Source organism: Salvelinus namaycush, chromosome 4, assembly GCF_016432855.1.
Source record: "Salvelinus namaycush isolate Seneca chromosome 4, SaNama_1.0, whole genome shotgun sequence".
NCBI lineage: Eukaryota > Metazoa > Chordata > Actinopteri > Salmoniformes > Salmonidae > Salvelinus > Salvelinus namaycush.
The window spans coordinates 55,391,766-55,410,225 of NC_052310.1; the positions used below are offsets into that span (position 1 = coordinate 55,391,766).

General features: G+C 43.9%; 1 protein-coding gene across 1 annotated transcript in view; it reads left to right on the top strand.

Annotated features, from left to right (window-relative positions):
- Positions 1-18,460, top strand: part of lrmda (leucine rich melanocyte differentiation associated) — a 397,635-nt gene that overhangs the window by 272,976 nt on the left and 106,199 nt on the right. The window contains exons 3-5 of the mRNA XM_038992019.1: positions 8,744-8,870; positions 10,379-10,518; positions 14,427-14,559. Of these exons, the coding sequence (XP_038847947.1) occupies positions 8,744-8,870; positions 10,379-10,518; positions 14,427-14,559 (400 nt within the window). The remainder of the gene's footprint in view (positions 1-8,743; positions 8,871-10,378; positions 10,519-14,426; positions 14,560-18,460) is intronic.

Sequence of the window (18,460 nt, forward strand, 5' to 3'; positions counted from 1 at the left end):
AGAGCCTTCCGCCAGACAGGAGCAGCCAGAGCCTTCCGCCAGACAGGAGCAGCCAGAGCCTTCCGCCAGACAGGAGCAGCCAGAGCCTTCCGCCAGACAGGAGCAGCCAGAGCCTTCCGCCAGACAGGAGCAGCCAGAGCCTTCCGCCAGCCATGAGCAGCCAGAGCCTTCCGCCAGCCATGAGCAGCCAGAGCCTTCCGCCAGCCATGAGCAGCCAGAGCCTTCCGCCAGCCATGAGCAGACAGAGCCTTCCGCCAGCCATGAGCAGACAGAGCCTTCCGCCAGCCATGAGCAGCCAGAGCCGTCAGCCAGCCATGAGCAGCCAGAGCCGTCAGCCAGCCATGAGCAGCCAGAGCCGTCAGCCAGCCATGAGCAGCCAGAGCCGTCAGCCAGCCATGAGCAGCCAGAGCCGTCAGCCAGCCATGAGCAGCCAGAGCCCCTCAGTCCGGAGCTGCCCCTCAGTCCGGAGCTGCCCCTCAGTCCGGAGCTGCCCCTCAGTCCGGAGCTGCCCCTCAGTCCGGAGCTGCCCCTCAGTCCGGAGCTGCCCCTCAGTCCGGTGTTGCCCCTCATTCCGGTGTTGCCGCTCATTCCGGTGTTGCCCCTTAGTCCGGTGCTGCCCCTTAATCCAGTGGGGTTAATTTGGAGGGTGGCCATTTGGAGGAGGCTACGGAAGCGGGGTTTGACTATGGTGGGGTGGGGACCACGTCCGGAGCCGGAGCCGCCACCGTGGACAGATGACCCTCCCCTAGACTTTAGGTGGTGCGCCCGGAGTTCGCACCTTGAGAGGGGGGTTCTGTCACGTTCCTGACCTGTTTTCCTTGTTTTTGTATGTGTTTAGTTGGTCAGGGCGTGAGTTGGGGTGGGCATTCTATGTTATGTGTTTCTATGTTGGGTTAAATGTGTTGCCTGATATGGTTCTCAATTAGAGGCAGGTGTTTGACGTTTCCTCTGATTGAGAACCATATTAAGGTAGGCTGTTCTCACTGTTTGTTTGTGGGTGATTGTTGCTGTGTCTGTGTATGTCGCACCACACGGTACTGTTTCGTTTCGTTCTTTCATTCATTTTCGTGTGTTCCTTCCTGTTCGTGCGTTCATGTTATATGTTCTCTAGTTCAGGTTTGTTCACATCGTTTATTGTTTTGTAGTTATCAAGTGTTCTTCGTGTTCGTCGTCTTGATTTAATAAATTCATTATGTATTCAGCACCCGCTGCGCATTGGTCCGCTCAATCACCTATAGACGATCGTTACAAGAACAACAGATTTCTACCTTGTCAGCTCGTGGATTCGATCTAGCAACCTTTCGGTTACCGGCTCAACGCTCAACCACTAGCCTACCTGCCGCCCCGGCTAGCCTAGTGGTTAGAAATGAATGGTAAATAATGTATTGTGTCATTTTGGAGTCACTTGTATTGTAAATAAGAAATATAATATGTTTGTACATTAATGTGGATGCTAACACGATTACAGATAATCCTGAATGAATTGTGAATAATGATGAGTGAGAAAGTTACAGAGGGTAAAGACCATACCCCCAAGATGGCCTCTCACCATTACAATAACAGGGGAGCTTAGCATGTCTTGGGGGGTCCGTGGGTGACTTTTAACCGCCCAAAAAATGTGTTCCTCATGTCTCACTCATTGTTCGGAAGAAGTTTGGTCCAAGTCGGACATTTGGGTCTATATTTCTTGAATATAAATCTGAATTGTATAAATTCAAATGTCCAATTTGGGTGCAATCAATTTGCTTAATTTCTCAGAAATCCTCTTTCTTGTGCTTTTTGAGGTGTAACGACCCCATCTTTATCAAGGGTGTCAATAATTTCAGACCCCACCGTGCATATCTACCTCAGTTGGTATGGTACCTCTTCTATATAGCTTCATTCCTTTGTGTTTTATTTCTCAGGTGTTTTTTTATTTGTTCTTATTTAACTCTGCATCGTTGGGAAAGATCTTGTAAGTAAGCATTTCACTGTAAGGACTACACCAGTTGTATTCGGCGCATATGACAAATACAATTGGAATTGATTTGAGCTGTTGTTGTGGTGTGAAGTTTAGATCTGTTGTCTAATAGCAAAGCCCTATCTTACTATACCGATTGCTGTACTGTAAACTACCTGCTTTAATCACAGGACATTCAATTGTTCCCAGAGTGACGTGATCGCCCAATGAAGCCTAATCGACTTGTCAGTCTGATGGACAGATGGACGTTTCCCTTCCTTCCTATTTCCTCTCCCAGACATGTCTGTCCATTTCTCTCCATTCACTTTTCTTATTAAGTTTATTAAAGCCCGTCCGGATCCTACTTTTTCCCAGCCCCACTCCCTTCTCCCATTCATTACTCTGCCTTATCATGGCAGGCCATCTGAAGTGTGCTGCGGCTAGTCCATTATGCACGTATGAAGGCCATCACGGCCCCAGTATTGGCCAATTCATCAAACATGTATCTGTTGCCCTGTGTGTCAATTTGCCTGTCGCTCTCCAGTCTGCTGCCTTATTACTGGAATAAAAACATTACTTCTCCAGTCTGCGGCCATATTACTGGAATAAAAACATTACTTCTCCAGTCTGCAGCCTTATTACTGGAATAAAAACATTACTTCTCCAATCCAAAGCCTTATTACTGGAATAAAAACATTACTTCTCCAGTCTGCAGCCTTATTACAGGAATAAAAACATTACTTATCCAGTCCAAGGCCATATTACTGGAATAAAAACATTACTTCTCCAGTCTGCAGCCTTATTACTGGAATAAAAACATTACTTCTCCAGTCTGCACCCTTATTACTGGAATAAAAACATTACTTCTCCAGTCTGCAGCCTTATTACAGGAATAAAAACATTACTTATCCAGTCCAAGGCCATATTACTGGAATAAAAACATTACTTCTCCAGTCTGCAGCCTTATTACAGGAATAAAAACATTACTTCTCCAGTCTGCAGCCTTATTACTGGAATAAAAACATTACTTCTCCAGTCTGCAGCCTTATTACTGGAATAAAAACATTACTTCTCCAGTCTGCAGCCTTATTACAGGAATAAAAACATTACTTCTCCAGTCTGCAGCCTTATTACAAGAATAAAAACATTACTTCTCCAGTCTGCAGCCTTATTACAGGAATAAAAACATTACTTCTCCAGTCTGCAGCCTTATTACAAGAATAAAAACATTACTTCTCCAGTCTGCAGCCTTATTACAGGAATAAAAACATTACTTCTCCAGTCTGCAGCCTTATTACAGGAATAAAAACATTACTTCTCCAGTCTGCAGCCTTATTACAGGAATAAAAACATTACTTCTCCAGTCTGCAGCCTTATTACTGGAATAAAAACATTACTTCTCCAGTCTGCAGCCTTATTACTGGAATATAAACATTACTTCTCCAGTCTGCAGCCTTATTACAGGAATATAAACATTACTTCTCCAGTCTGCAGCCTTATTACTGGAATACAAACATTACTTCTCCAGTCTGCAGCCTTATTACAGGAATAAAAACATTACTTCTCCAGTCCAAGGCCTTATTACTGGAATAAAAACATTACTTCTCCAGTCCAAGGCCGTATTACTGGAATAAAAACATTACTTCTCCAATCCAAAGCCTTATTACTGGAATAAAAACATTACTTCTCCAGTCTGCAGCCTTATTACAGGAATAAAAACATTACTTATCCAGTCCAAGGCCATATTACTGGAATAAAAACATTACTTCTCCAGTCTGCAGCCTTATTACTGGAATAAAAACATTACTTCTCCAGTCTGCACCCTTATTACTGGAATAAAAACATTACTTCTCCAGTCTGCAGCCTTATTACAGGAATAAAAACATTACTTATCCAGTCCAAGGCCATATTACTGGAATAAAAACATTACTTCTCCAGTCTGCAGCCTTATTACAGGAATAAAAACATTACTTCTCCAGTCTGCAGCCTTATTACTGGAATAAAAACATTACTTCTCCAGTCTGCAGCCTTATTACTGGAATAAAAACATTACTTCTCCAGTCTGCAGCCTTATTACAGGAATAAAAACATTACTTCTCCAGTCTGCAGCCTTATTACAAGAATAAAAACATTACTTCTCCAGTCTGCAGCCTTATTACAGGAATAAAAACATTACTTCTCCAGTCTGCAGCCTTATTACAAGAATAAAAACATTACTTCTCCAGTCTGCAGCCTTATTACAGGAATAAAAACATTACTTCTCCAGTCTGCAGCCTTATTACAGGAATAAAAACATTACTTCTCCAGTCTGCAGCCTTATTACAGGAATAAAAACATTACTTCTCCAGTCTGCAGCCTTATTACTGGAATAAAAACATTACTTCTCCAGTCTGCAGCCTTATTACTGGAATATAAACATTACTTCTCCAGTCTGCAGCCTTATTACAGGAATATAAACATTACTTCTCCAGTCTGCAGCCTTATTACTGGAATACAAACATTACTTCTCCAGTCTGCAGCCTTATTACAGGAATAAAAACATTACTTCTCCAGTCCAAGGCCTTATTACTGGAATAAAAACATTACTTCTCCAGTCCAAGGCCGTATTACTGGAATAAAAACATTACTTCTCCAGTCTGCAGCCTTATTACAGGAATAAAAACATTACTTCTCCAGTCCAAGGCCATATTACAGGAATAAAAACATTACTTCTCCAGTCCAAGGCCATATTACTGGAATAAAAACATTACTTCTCCAGTCTGCAGCCTTATTACAGGAATAAAAACATTACTTCTCCAGTCTGCGGCCATATTACAGGAATATAAACATTACTTCTCCAGTCTGCAGCCTTATTACTGGAATATAAACATTACTTCTCCAATCCAAAGCCTTATTACTGGAATAAAAACATTACTTCTCCAGTCCAATGCCTTATTACTGGAATAAAAACATTACTTCTCCAGAATCTCCACCACCAAGAATATATTTGAAGTCACACAAGCCATTTAATGTTAAAACAAGGCCTAAGGCTTTTGCCTCTTACCTTTTCAAGGTTCTCCTATTTCCCCCCCCCCCCCCCCCCCTACTCAAACAGACCAGAGGTCTGAAAAGATCTATCTGGTTCTCTGCAGATTGTTTCAGCTGCTAAAGTGAATACAGAGCTTCCTCCATAACTGTGGGGATTGTTCTGTGTCTGTTGTTGTGACTGTTCTTTGTTAGGAGTGCCCTGAGATATATTTGGATGCTATCAGGCTTGTGGAATGGCTATACGGTATATGGTAGTTGCTAGTTCAAGATGGGGGCCCTTCAGCTGTTAGGATATAGCTGCTGTCTCAGTTGACCTCTAGTCCTAAACACTACTAAAAGGTCAACTGGGATTTGTTCTGACATAGTGCTGCCTCACAGATGTAGAAGATAGATCTGAGGCTACCATCCTCCTCTCATTCGTTACTTAAAGACATCTGACATGAGACGGACCCACGCCATTGGTAGGAGTGACTGATATTTTAAGCCAATAATCACAGAGGGTTTTCTTCCCTCTGCCGGGCTGTCAGTGGTGGTTTATCAATCAATGTGTCTGCATTAGTATTAGACTAACGATCTGGCTCTGTCGGTACCTCTGGGTCACGGGTATGTCTCCTCTTCTGTCTCCTTGTCTGGCCACCTGTCTCCTCTCATGTCTCCTTGTTTGGCCTCCTTTCTCTCCAATTTCCATTAATCTCATTTCCTTTCCTTTTTTCTCCTCTTTCCTTTCCTCTCGTGTGTGTGTGTGTGTGTTCGTGCGTGCGTGCGTGCGTGTGGCGCGTGCGTGCGTGCGATGTTTTGCACATGTGTGTGTTTTCCATTTTACCCAGCCACAGGCGCTTTGGGACACAGTTCAATTATGCTCATTATATTTTTTGAAAACAAAAGAGAGCTCCTCATGTTTTTAACTAAAGCACTTTTACTGCAGCGCTTTCACTCTGTTAGTTCTGCAAACTCCGTATTAAAACGAGGCTCTTATAAAGGTAATGAAACCAAAGGTCGGTGTTAGGGAAATCTGCAGAGAGCGCCAGGGAAAGCTGGAGACAATTAAAGTCCAATCCCCCTACTGTATCCCCCCTACACACACACACACACACACACACACACACACACACACACACACACACACACACACACACACACACACACACACACATACATATACACACACACACACACACACACACACACACACACACACACACACACACACACACACACACACACACACACACACACACACACACACACACACACGCACACACATACATATACACACACATACAGAGAGAGAGAGAGAGAGAGCAGGATGGGGTTTGGTAGCTGTGCTGTGCCGGGCCCTGCTCTCCCCTAGCTGTGAATTTAGTTGATTAGATCTGCTGGTGCACACAGCAGTGGTGACATGAAAACAACAATTAATAAGCCTTCCCTCTGCGCCATGCGGCTTCTTTTAACCAAGCAGTTAATAATGCAGCCCAGAGGACTACAGGCCCTATCGTGTCATACAAACACACGCAGGTATGCATGCATTAACACACACACACTGTATGTACAGTATGTGAGGGGGATTTCAATAGGAGTACTGTCTCAGCTTCTACGGTCTTTGTCCATCTTCATGTCTTGCCTTTTTACATTTATCATCTTATGTTCCTCGTTTCCCTTTTCTTTTCCCTTACGGTCAGTTGGAATGTGTTCTCTCTTTCCCCCCCTCTTGCTATCCATTTGCAGGTTGACGTGATGAAACGGTTATGTTTACATCGAGTAAGTCACAGACAGTGTATAATGACAGTGACACTAGCCAGATCAGAGAGTGTATTAGTTGAGACTGGGCCTGGGCAGTGTTCTCAGGCTGACTGTATGAACCAGAAGGGTGTGTTAATATCGCCTCATTGTTTACCTTTTTATTTTTCACATTGGATGAAAATAATATTATCGTGGTTGAAGCATGTGTCTTGTTGATTTATTTTTGTAAATAATAGAAATGACAGTCATGAGTCAGAAAATAGTCCTATCAGAATGCTCCAGTCAGCCAGGTCCTGGCAGGTTTACATGTCAATGAATGGCTCCATTATTTCATGCTGACAGTGTAGCCTGAACACATGATGGACATAAACAAATTGGGAATTTATGTTATTTTATACTAATACAATTGTTCAGAGAAAGAGATTTTGTTTAACAAGTAATATATTTTTTCTCTCAAAAAGTTAGGGGTGTATTGTTGACACGCCTAAAGAGTACATCAAGTGTGTGACTCTACAAACTTGTTGGATGGATTTGCAGTTAGTTTTGGTTGCGTTTCAGATAATGTTGTGCCCAATAGAAATCAATGGTAAATAATGTATTGTGTCATTTTGGAGTCACTTTTATTATAAATAAGAGTAGAATATGTTTCTAATCACTTGTACATTAATGTGGATGCTACCATGATTACAGATAATCCTGAATGAATTGTGAATAATGATGAGTGAGAAAGTTACAGAGGGTAAAGACCATACCCCCAAGATCGCCTCTCACCATTACAATAACAGGGGAGCTTAGCATGTCTTGGGGGGTCCGTGGGTGACGTTTAACCGCTAAAAATGTGTTCTTCATATCTTACTCATTGTTAGGAAGAAGTGTGGTCCAAGTCACATGTTGGGTGCTATATATATATTGAAAATAATCTGAATCCTATACATTTAAATGTCTAATTTGGGGGAAATCAATTTGCTTAATTTCTTAATTTTTTTCTTAATTTCACATAGTGGAAATGACAGTGGGTCTAGTATGAGGGATTATGCTGTTTGAACTTCGGTGGCGCAGTGTTCTGAGCAGTTCACACCCAGTGCTTTTTTTTGTGAGCGCCGAGGAAGCCATGTAGCCTATTGACTTTCACCGACCTTTTCAAACGTCTGAAATCAAAGTTTATTTCTAGTGGTCACACTGATTATACAACACACACATGGCTTTGTACACCTTCAACAAGGCTTGAACTGTGCAAGGCCCCAACATTACCCTGAGTATTGCTCTCAATCATCTTTATGCTTAGTGTGTGATGTGGGTGTGCTTGTGTGCATAAGAGAAACGTGTGATTGCATCACAGGGATACAAATAGTCCCCCAAAATGTTTTTACTAAAATGCTTTGGTGTTAAAACCTTTAAACCAACCCCCATCACAGTTTGCAAAAAAGTTTCCCTTTCCATTCCGTCTGTGATTGCCGGAGTACGTATTCTGTATTCTACTGGTTGGGCTGTGAAGATGATGGATGACAAGTTAAATTTGTGTCCGGGGAGTGAAGGTGAAGTGTGACAGAGTGATTTGTCTTGGGAATGGAGGGTTAGGGTCAGGCCAAAGCGGGCGCCTCCAGGCACAAGACATTGACAAATTCATCCTGCCCGCCGCATTTCTGAAGCCTTTTGTTTTGAATCCTGGCTACTGACTGGTGACCCCCATCCCTCATCCTGCCAGCGTAGAAGGAAGCCCGTCGCGGCTGAGTCCCGGGTCCAGGCCATGCCAGGGGAACTCAGCACCACTAATTCACGCCATTCAACCCTCTGACAGGCCCCTACCCAAACTCTCCCTGCCTCTCCAGACGCGTGAAAAGAGGGAGGCAGAAATATAAATTTCTGCACGTAATGGCCGTCTGCACAGTCTTATGGCCGTATCATTTTTCTTTCTCTCTCGCTCGCTCTCTCTCGCTCTCTCTCTCTCTCGCTCTCTCTCACTCTCGCTCTCTCTCTCTCTCGCTCTCTCACTCTCTCTCTCTCTCTCTCTCTCTCTCTCTCGCCTTATCATTGCAGGTCACTGGCGGGCCTCAAAGCGTTCACTGGGCTGAAAGAACTGGTCGTCGACAACAATCTGCTCGGAAACGACCTCCAGTTGCCCAGGTTACCCACCCTCCACACCCTGACACTCAATAAGAACCAAATATCCTTTCAAGCAGAGCAGCACTCACTATCTGCCTCTCATTCTTCAGCATGGGCTAAGGCTATGGGGCACAAGCCATTGTGTCTTTGCTGTTTGTTGTGCTTCTATATCTCTGATTTGAGTCTTTATCTCTGTGTTCTCAAACTCTGTGGAAGTCTCTAATAGTGTGTTTGTAGTGAGTGTAAATGCAGTGCTACAAAGGCATCTGGGTCTTTGTGCTGTAGTTTCGACCCCACAGACTAGTTTCTAAGCCACGGGGACCTCTAGTGGAGACAGGAATAAAAGCCAGTAGAGGCTGTGTTGATATGTTGAGGAAGAAACGGGAAATGGAGAAACGTCTGAACCTACCAAATGCTTTGAGAAAGAGCACTTTAAATATATATTAGATGTATAACAAATTATGAACATTGACAAATGAACCACTAGTGTAATATCTCATGCAGTGTAGTAGTGGGAAAAACTGAAAACCTCCTAACAAAATAACATGAATATGTTAAAAAATAGGGACACACGAACGTTTACCACCTGAAAACAAAACATGCAGCCATTACTTTTATGCTATAAATTGCCAGTAACATGTATCTATTGCAATTGCAGAGATGATAATTCAACAACTACATGTAGTTTCCTCCTTGAATAGTAAACCAGGTTAACCGTAAGCACTCAAACCCACACACTGCGCCACTACTTATGATCAGACGGAAAATATGTTTCAACTTCCTCCTTTAGTGTTAAGAACCCAGCCTATCTATGTGTCCTTGTCCCCCCTGGTAGCCTCTCCCTAGTAGATCCATCTACAGGGTAATGATGCAAAACCACACCTCCCGTGTCAACATTAAAACTGGGGCTCCTAGAAGTGTGTGTCAGCGGCTCTGAAGCCTGAGTCAGGTTGTGAAGTGGCCTGCACATGCTAATGGCCCAATTAGACCACATCCTGATGTGGAGCTGTGCCATTTTACACACTCCACCACTGCATTAGTGTGCTTGTATTTTGACACTTTGGGGCTCAATTTTCCAATGAAGTGAATGTATTAGTGATGAATGTGTCCTGTTTGGGAGGCTGGTTGCTTTTTTTTCCACGTTTGGGGGGGAACTTTTTTTTCCCGTCAGCTACGGCTCTGGAATCACGGACCGTTTGAACCACAGGGCATCCATCATTTACCCGGCCACCTAGGAGAGAGGGGGGGAGAGAAGGAGAAGAAGAAAGGGAGAGAGAGAGGAAGCAAGAGAGGAGGGTAGAAAGAGAGAGAGAGAAAATACAGAGAACAGGGAACTAAACAGGAAAATATATGCCAAACTCTGAGCCTTAAATTGAGCCTTTCTGTCTGCTCCCTCACACAACAACACGATGCCTATGACTGGTCCTCTGAAGGCCGTCGTGAATTTCATAGTGGTGTGTGTGGGAGGGAGGAGGTCTGTGTGTGTGCGTGCATGTGTAAGTGAGGGGGTCTGGGGTAAATGGTAATGTAATTAACAGTGTTGGCTCCTTGACCTCTGACCGCTGACACCTGACTGACATTGAGGCGCTGCTGGAGCACTTGGCGAAGGCGACACCGTCGCTGCAGTACCTCAGCCTGCTGGGAAACGAGGCCTGTCCCAACCAGCTGGTCAGCCTGGACAAGGATGAGGACGACTACCAGAGATACAGGTACACACTCACACACACAGGTCATTGCCAAAGAGTCGCACAGTGATGATGTCATAACAACACACATTGGTGTCTGTTCTCTGTCCTGTTCAGGATTCTAAACATATTTATTTTAAATAAACGTTACATGAATCCTTTTTTTTCCAATATTTGTTTTATTTTTATTAACGTTCAGATTTTTGTAGGTTATTATATTTGTGTCTACTTTTTATATTTAGTGTATTTTTATTTACACTGAATGGGGAACAAACATTCCTTGTCCCAACCAGATTGTGGATGGAACCTCATGGTTGTAAAAGCTTCCTCTCTACATTCTGGTTGGGCAAAATGCATTTCATGTGTGACTAGTCACCGCCACAAATGAGTGTTTACTAGCAGAGCAGACCATGCATTAAACATCACAGCCTCTCCTCAAGCCATGCAATGTGACCACCCTTTGTCAGCCTCTTTTACATGAAACGCGATAAAAGGAAAAAACACACATTCTCTTTTGTCAATTTTAGCCCTAAGTGCTTATTTCTAACTCTGTGTTCTGTATTAATCATTTACTAGCACCAACTATTGGCTGTAAGGCTCTCTCTCTCTCTCTCTCTCTCTCTCTCGCTCTCGCTCTTTCTCTGTTTCTCTCTGTCTGTCTATCGCTCTCTATGCCTCACTCTCTCTCTTTCTCTTTCTCTCTTTCTCTCTCTCTTTCTCTCTCTCCCCCTCCCATACTTATCTTACTGCTAAGTGAAGCCGTTCTGCCCTGACTGACTGAGTGCTGACACTGTCTATGCTCCTGTTATGTAATGTTCATAATGTGTCACACTGTAAAACATCAATTTGAGCCTGGTGCAGATTCCATGTCTGACGGGGTTAGGCTGTATGCAGGTCATGACAACTCTGGCCCAGGGCAAGGAATAGGCCGTGTCCATGAAGCCCCAGTCTCAGCCTCTAAGCCCCAGCCAGGCCCCTGCCCCCGACAGGCTCACAGGCCATCTCAATTACCAAGGGCAGTAGTCAACTGCTGTGGCACTCACTGGACTATTTTTTTTAAAGTCCAATGACATAAAGATGGAACACAGAAATTGAAAAATACACACACGTTGGGTGTTGAAGCTAGGATACAGTAACAACATTATTATTCTAGCACAGAAGCAACCTGTCTCGTAATGGGATACACAGCACTGCCATGGGGTTGAGGGGTGGAATACTCTCGCTTGCGCTCCTTCGAGGCTCTCTCTCTTTCTGTGTTGTGAAGGAGGAAAAATGACCTTCTAGCTATGTCATACTCCCATCGTGACACAGAGCCTATTGTTACTTGTCATGTTAACACGTCGACTCGAATGACATAATCTCGTTTCGAGATATCTCGTTCCGCCCTGATCAAAGACTTGCTACAGGTGGCCAGTTTTGCCTCAGGTGCCCTTTAACCACCACATGCACTCGGCCCGGTGCTCACTCAACCCTCAACCCATCCACTCCACCCTGCACCCTCAACCCATCCATTCAAACCTCAACCCATCCACTCAACCCTCAACCATCCACTCAACCCTCAACCCATTCACTCAACCTCAACCCATCCACTCAACCCTCAACCATCCACTCAACCCTCAACCATCCACTCAACCCTCAACCATCCACTCAACCCTCAACCATCCACTCAACCCTCAACCATCCACTCAACATCAACCAATTCACTCAACATCAACCAATTCACTCAACCTCAACCACCCACTCAACCCATTCACTCAACCTCAACCCATTCACTCAACCTCAAACCATTCACTCAAACCTCAACTCATCCACTCAACCTCAACCCATCCACTCAACCCTCAACCCATTCACTCAACCTCAACCCTCAACCATCCGCTCAATCCTCAACCATCCACTCAACCCTCAACCTATTCACTCAACCTCAACCCATTCACTCAACCTCAACCCATCCACTCAACCCTCAACCATCCACTCAACCCATTCACTCAACCTCAACCCATCCACTCAACCCTCAACCATCCACTCAACCCATTCACTCAAATTCAACCCATCCCCTCAACCCTCAACCCATTCACTCAACCTCAACCCATCCACTCAACCCTCAACCATCCACTCAACCCTCAACCATCCACTCAACCCATTCACTCGACCTCAACCCAATCACTCAACCTCAACCCATTCACTCAACCTCAAACCATCCACTCAACCCTCAACCATCCACTCAACCCATTCACTCAACTTCAACCCATCCCCTCAACCCTCAACCTATTCACTCAACCTCAACCCATTCACTCAACATCAACCCATTCACCCAACCTCAACCCATCCACTCAACTCTCAACCCATCCACTCAACCTCAACCCATTCACTCAACCTCAACCCATCCACTCAACCTCAACCCATCCACTCAACCCTCAACCCATTCACTCAACTCTCAACCCATCCACTCAACCTCAACCCATCCACTCAACTCTCAACCCATCCACTCAACCTCAACCCATTCACTCAACCTCAACCCATCCACTCAACTCTCAACCCATCCACTCAACCTCAACCCATTCACTCAACCTCAACCCATCCACTCAACCCTCAACCCATCCACTCAAACCTCAACCCATCCACTCAACCCTCAACCCATCCACTCAACCCTCAACCCATCCACTCAAACCTCAACCCATCCACTCAACCCTCAACTATCCACTCTGCCCTCAACCCATCCACTCAACCTCAACCCATCTACTCAAACCTCCATAGAAGAGGATTTAGAATAATGAACTGACAAAATGAGTCTTGAATTATAATTCTTCCTCTTTGTCAGACAATGTCTATTTAAGACTTGGGTATTATTAACTACATTAGCATAGGATTTATCACTGTGTCACTCAACTGCTAAAACACCTCAGGCCTGGTCTGTTTCAGGTCTTGGAGCTCTATTCAATCAAAACCGATATGCAGATGTTCTCAGGCTTGAGTCATAATATACTGTTTGTGACATTGTTATTGTTTATATAGTAAGTATCTAGTATATAGATCAATCCATAGCTCCCTTCCCTAAAATCCTAGTGTGTTGACAACCTGACGTTGGTTTTACTAACTATCTTCAGCTCCAACATTACCACCATCATCATCAGGGACTGGGCTGTGCCCATATTGTGGTTCCTCCTTGTCCCTCCTCACCCTTCACTTAGCTGCTGCTGCATGTCTGTTACTGTGTTCTGTTTGGCTGGAACCTCCAGCCTTGACATGTCTGTTCCTCTGCTCCACTCCCACCCGCTCTCTCGCTCTCTGAAAGGATCTGTTGTCATCTCCGTAACCCAGCCATTATCTAGCCGACGTTTCCTCTCCCTCCCAATGAAAGATAGAGAGTGTCTGAAAGCGTAGAATATAGATCTGTGATGTTACAGGAATGGCAGCTCTGGCAGATGGGGCGTATCTCCTTTCGTTCTATTTATATTTCCGTCCTTATTTTTTATCAGCTTTGAAGGTTATTACATGGAAGGATAGATATCATCGCCATTAAATCTATACTGAGTAAACAAGTCGTCTTCTTTTCAAGATGTTTGCTGATATGTGCCGTTTTACTAATTTTAGAATTTGATTTGCATAATTACTTTTGTAGGTAGATATTAACTAGTTGTTATGCTCTGGCAGTTTACGTTCTCTATTATACAGTACAGACATCTTGTGGTTTGTGACGTATTCACTAGATGTGTTCAGTTTGTATAGTAATCTTGATTTTTGTTCTCAAATCATGTCATGTAGATATACGTTTGTTTGTGTATTTTTATGTTCATTTTTCTGTAAACATTGTTCTATAAAGTAAAGTGTGTGTTATATGGTTTGGTGTACAGTCAACCGACACAAGTCATGATGCCATACATAAGGTACATCTGTTAGTTATCATATATTATTGTTTGTGTGTGTTTCCTCAGGTATTTTGTTCTGCACAAGCTACCCACCCTAAAGTTCCTAGACACTAGGAAGGTTTGTAAGATTGAACAGCAGGAGGCTGAAGCACGGGGAGCCTTCATGAAGGTGGTTAAACCCAAGTTATCAGACATGGTGGTGAGTACACTCTTTATGATCTAATAGCGCTGGTTTCCCAGACACAGATTAAGCCTAGCCCTAGACAATTGTTGTACGTTTTTTAACCTTTATTTAACTAGGCAAGTCAGTTAAGAACAAATTCTTATTTACAATGACGGCCTACCCCGGCCAAACCCGGACGGCGCTGGGCCAATTGTGCGCCGCACTATGGGACTCCCAATCACGGCCGGATGTGATGCAGCCTAGATTCGAACCAGGGACTGCAGTGACGCACGCCTCTTGCAGTACCTTAGACCGCTGTGCCACTCGGGTGCAAAGAAGCACTTCCAATGGAGAATCTCAATTGAACATTACATACAGTATAAAGTCTCTTAAAATATATAACTAATTGAGGTTTTACATTCTTGAAAGAAGTTACTGGACCTTCGGGAGTTGACATATTTAGGCAACCATAGAAGGGCTTTCCAGTCCAGGGAAACTAGAGTACAGTAAATTAATTTTAAAGAACATTCTGTCATCCAGAATTCTGTGAATTCTGTCCCAGTTCATGGAATATATTTTTTAGAAACTAACCCTACCACCCCTCCACTAATTGGAGTCAACTAATGGACAACAACACTTAGGCTTCTACTTCCATATATACATTTTACGGGACACAGTATATTTTACAATAGTTATCTTTTGTTTGTTTTTAGTCCCATCTTTCAGCTAACCTCAACCCCTCCCATCTCAGAAGACCGTCCAGTCTTTCTTTTTCTGCCATTCAGAGGGTCCTCCTCATTAGCAGTGTGAGATCAGATGATATATCTCTGATATATTGAATTATCTAATAGTTCCCTCACTCGCGTTGGGGTCAATCATTTGTCTAACCCCTCTAACCATATTAAGGCCATGGTTAAGTGATGTGGATGAGCAGTAAGAAACTGACATATTCTCATCCCTCACCCCCTGTCTATCCTCCCCTCCTGTCCGCCTTTCTTCATCCGTGTCTGAGTGTCAGTCTCCCGTTGCAGGGGTCCTGGTATGACGGCCCTTTGAACAGGAGCCCTCTCCCTCCCTCCGAGGGGACTCTCTCTTTAATGAGTGTGTGTGTGCTTCTGAGGGCATACTTGTGTGTGTGTGTGTGTGTGTGTGTGTGTGTGTGTGTGTGTGTGTGTGTGTGTGTGTGTGTGTGTGTGTGTGTGTGTGTGTGTGTGTTTATGACCACGATCTGACCTCATTCCGTATGCATGAGCCCAGATCAAAGTGGACGGGGCGGCTGTCCGGTCGCGGTAGCAACGAGGAGCGTGACAGCGCTGGCCATCGGAGCGACAGCTCACGTACACGCCAGTCACAATCGCTTAATTATCCCCCGACCATGCACTTATTCCTCCCTCGCTCGTTAGGGCCACGCAGACTAATTAGAGTTTGGGATTTCATAGATGTAACCCTTCTCATCCCTCACCCCTCATCCCCCTCTCCCCCCCCTCCTCTTCTTTCGAAGAGGTGGAAATGAACAGCTTTGCTAAGATTCGATTTCATGTAATTGTAAGGCCATGAAATATTTACTGGTTGGATCAGCGAGGCCTCATCGTCCCAGGGTCCCCAGAGCCTTACAGACATAAAGGAGTCTGGGAGGTAAGAACAAAGCCAACCAATGACAAGGCATGATGCGTGTCGAGCAGACGCAGGGTTTAAAAGTGCACAGAGAAAACAAAATATTTATCGTTTGCGACAATCAGCCAAAATATTGTAGCGTTTTAGTGTCAGTCCACACAACTCTTTGTTCTTGATTTATCGTGCAAGTGGCAGAGCAAGAAAAGAAAACATTGAAATAATTTAACCCCATTCTGGCATGTTTGCTAGATGTAGAAAAGTGGAATGAAACACTGCTCATCCACTTGATATGAAAAGAAGCCGAGCACTTTAACAATGCTTGTTGGCAGGCAAAAGTCACTTTGGAGGATTATATTTACATAGCCCTGCCAATGTAGCAGCAACACTTGCCTTTGTTATCATAGAGTTAGATATGGCTGAAGATTATCTAGCTAATTCTAGTTGATTTATATGTGTTTGTGTCAGAGTATATAGCAGAAGATGCTATGTACATTATCAGATGGAAATGTCTCATTATGTTTGTCTTCACTTACCCTTTACTAAAGTGGATTAACATTCCTTTCTCTGTTTCTACAGTACAGTACTGTATTCACTCTGCTCCACCGTAACAGCCTTTGACTCAATATACTGTCTAACCATTACAGCCTCCACAGTACTATGACTTTGCTCATAACTGTTCGTGAGGTATCTACGTAGGGCTTATGTAGACTCGTGAATGCTCTATAAAGCCTGTATAAGTTGTTTGTTTAATGTGGAACAGAGAGAGTGATGAGAGTGAGAGATGGGGTAGTGTGGTTCCAAATGGCCCGTCCTGTGCTTGGGTCCGTAACGGTTAGTTTTGAGTCCGATGAGGCATGATGCGGCAGCCGTAACCGGCGCGGCGGGGCATGTGTACACCCCGCCTCACCCGCCTCTCCGCCATCTAATTGGCTCCATCATCAGAGCCATTGTGTTTCTGACCAATCGTGCGGGTCACCAATTAACGAGTGGCGCAGACAAACGAGGCAGTAGGGAGGGAGAGATGATGATGGTGTAATTAGACATTTGTGTTTGCTTTTATGTCTCGTACAGTGGGGCGTCCCTTCATAACACTGGAGCCTGGTGTCTGGAGTTACTGTAGCACAGTTAAACTGGACACTAATTAGTACTCTCTCGTCTCACTCATTTCTCTCTCTCTCTCTGTCTCCTATTCTACCTCTCCCACTCTCTTTCTGTTAGAGTTATGAAGATGCTGTATATATTGATGAATAACCAGTGTTTAGGTTATAATCAAAGTTAAAGAAGCTTTCAGAACAGCTGTATTACACACATTGAAGATGTATGTTAAACTCAGCGTGAAAACCTCAGTCTACACTAAAATGAAGGACACACTCATTGACCCTGCTTCTAGTTATCAGTAAGTGAATTATTATGATGAACACATACCGTGCATGCTTATCTAAGCCCCTCTCATATGACTGTAAATCAGAAAAATAACAGGTTGCTCTCTAGTTGTTCATACTCCTAGCGTGATGTATCGGAACAGCTAATGGGCGTGCTAGGAAGGAGGCAGCTCTGAACTTTGGAGACCTCCTGGGCTGCATCTCAAATGGGACCCTATTCCCTATTTGGTGCACTACTTTTGAACAGGCCCCAAAGTGCTCTACGTAGAGAAGAGGATGCCATTTGGGACAGAGACTTAGTTTGAGTCACATCAGAATGGAGTGTGACCACGGTTTAAACTGCGTTTCAATCATGCCGTTATGGCATGGCACCATGGGCTGCCACATGGTTCTGATAACAAAGCAATGAGCTTTAATACATTATGAATACCGTCACTTCTCCAACATTCTGAACGTTTTCTAAGTCTGCTAAATCAGAACCAGAGTTGGATGTCTGCTCAAAGCACTCACACGCACGTAAAAAACAGGTCTTATCTGATGTAGGATAAGTACTATATTTTACAGTATTTGTTATAAGATTGGCTCTGCTCTGTGTTGGGTAATGTCAATATCAAACCTATATTGGTATCATACAATATACTTTATTAGTGTGGTCTACAGACAATGCCGTCAAGATTGTGAAGACTTTTTTAAATGACGGGACAAAATTGATTTAAGTCATATCAACAATCAAGTATTGACAGATTAAGAGAAAGAAAAATGACCAACTGTAAAAGTTAACATTTACAGTGTGAACAAAGATCCTTTTGCAGCTCATTGAATTGATAGTATGTCTTTTCACGCACCACTGGGCCCTAGAAATGCATAACACTCTAAGTGTCTCAGTGTGTGTTGTTTTATGTGGCGCTACTGTACAGTCTGTGTCGTACACTAGCTAGGTA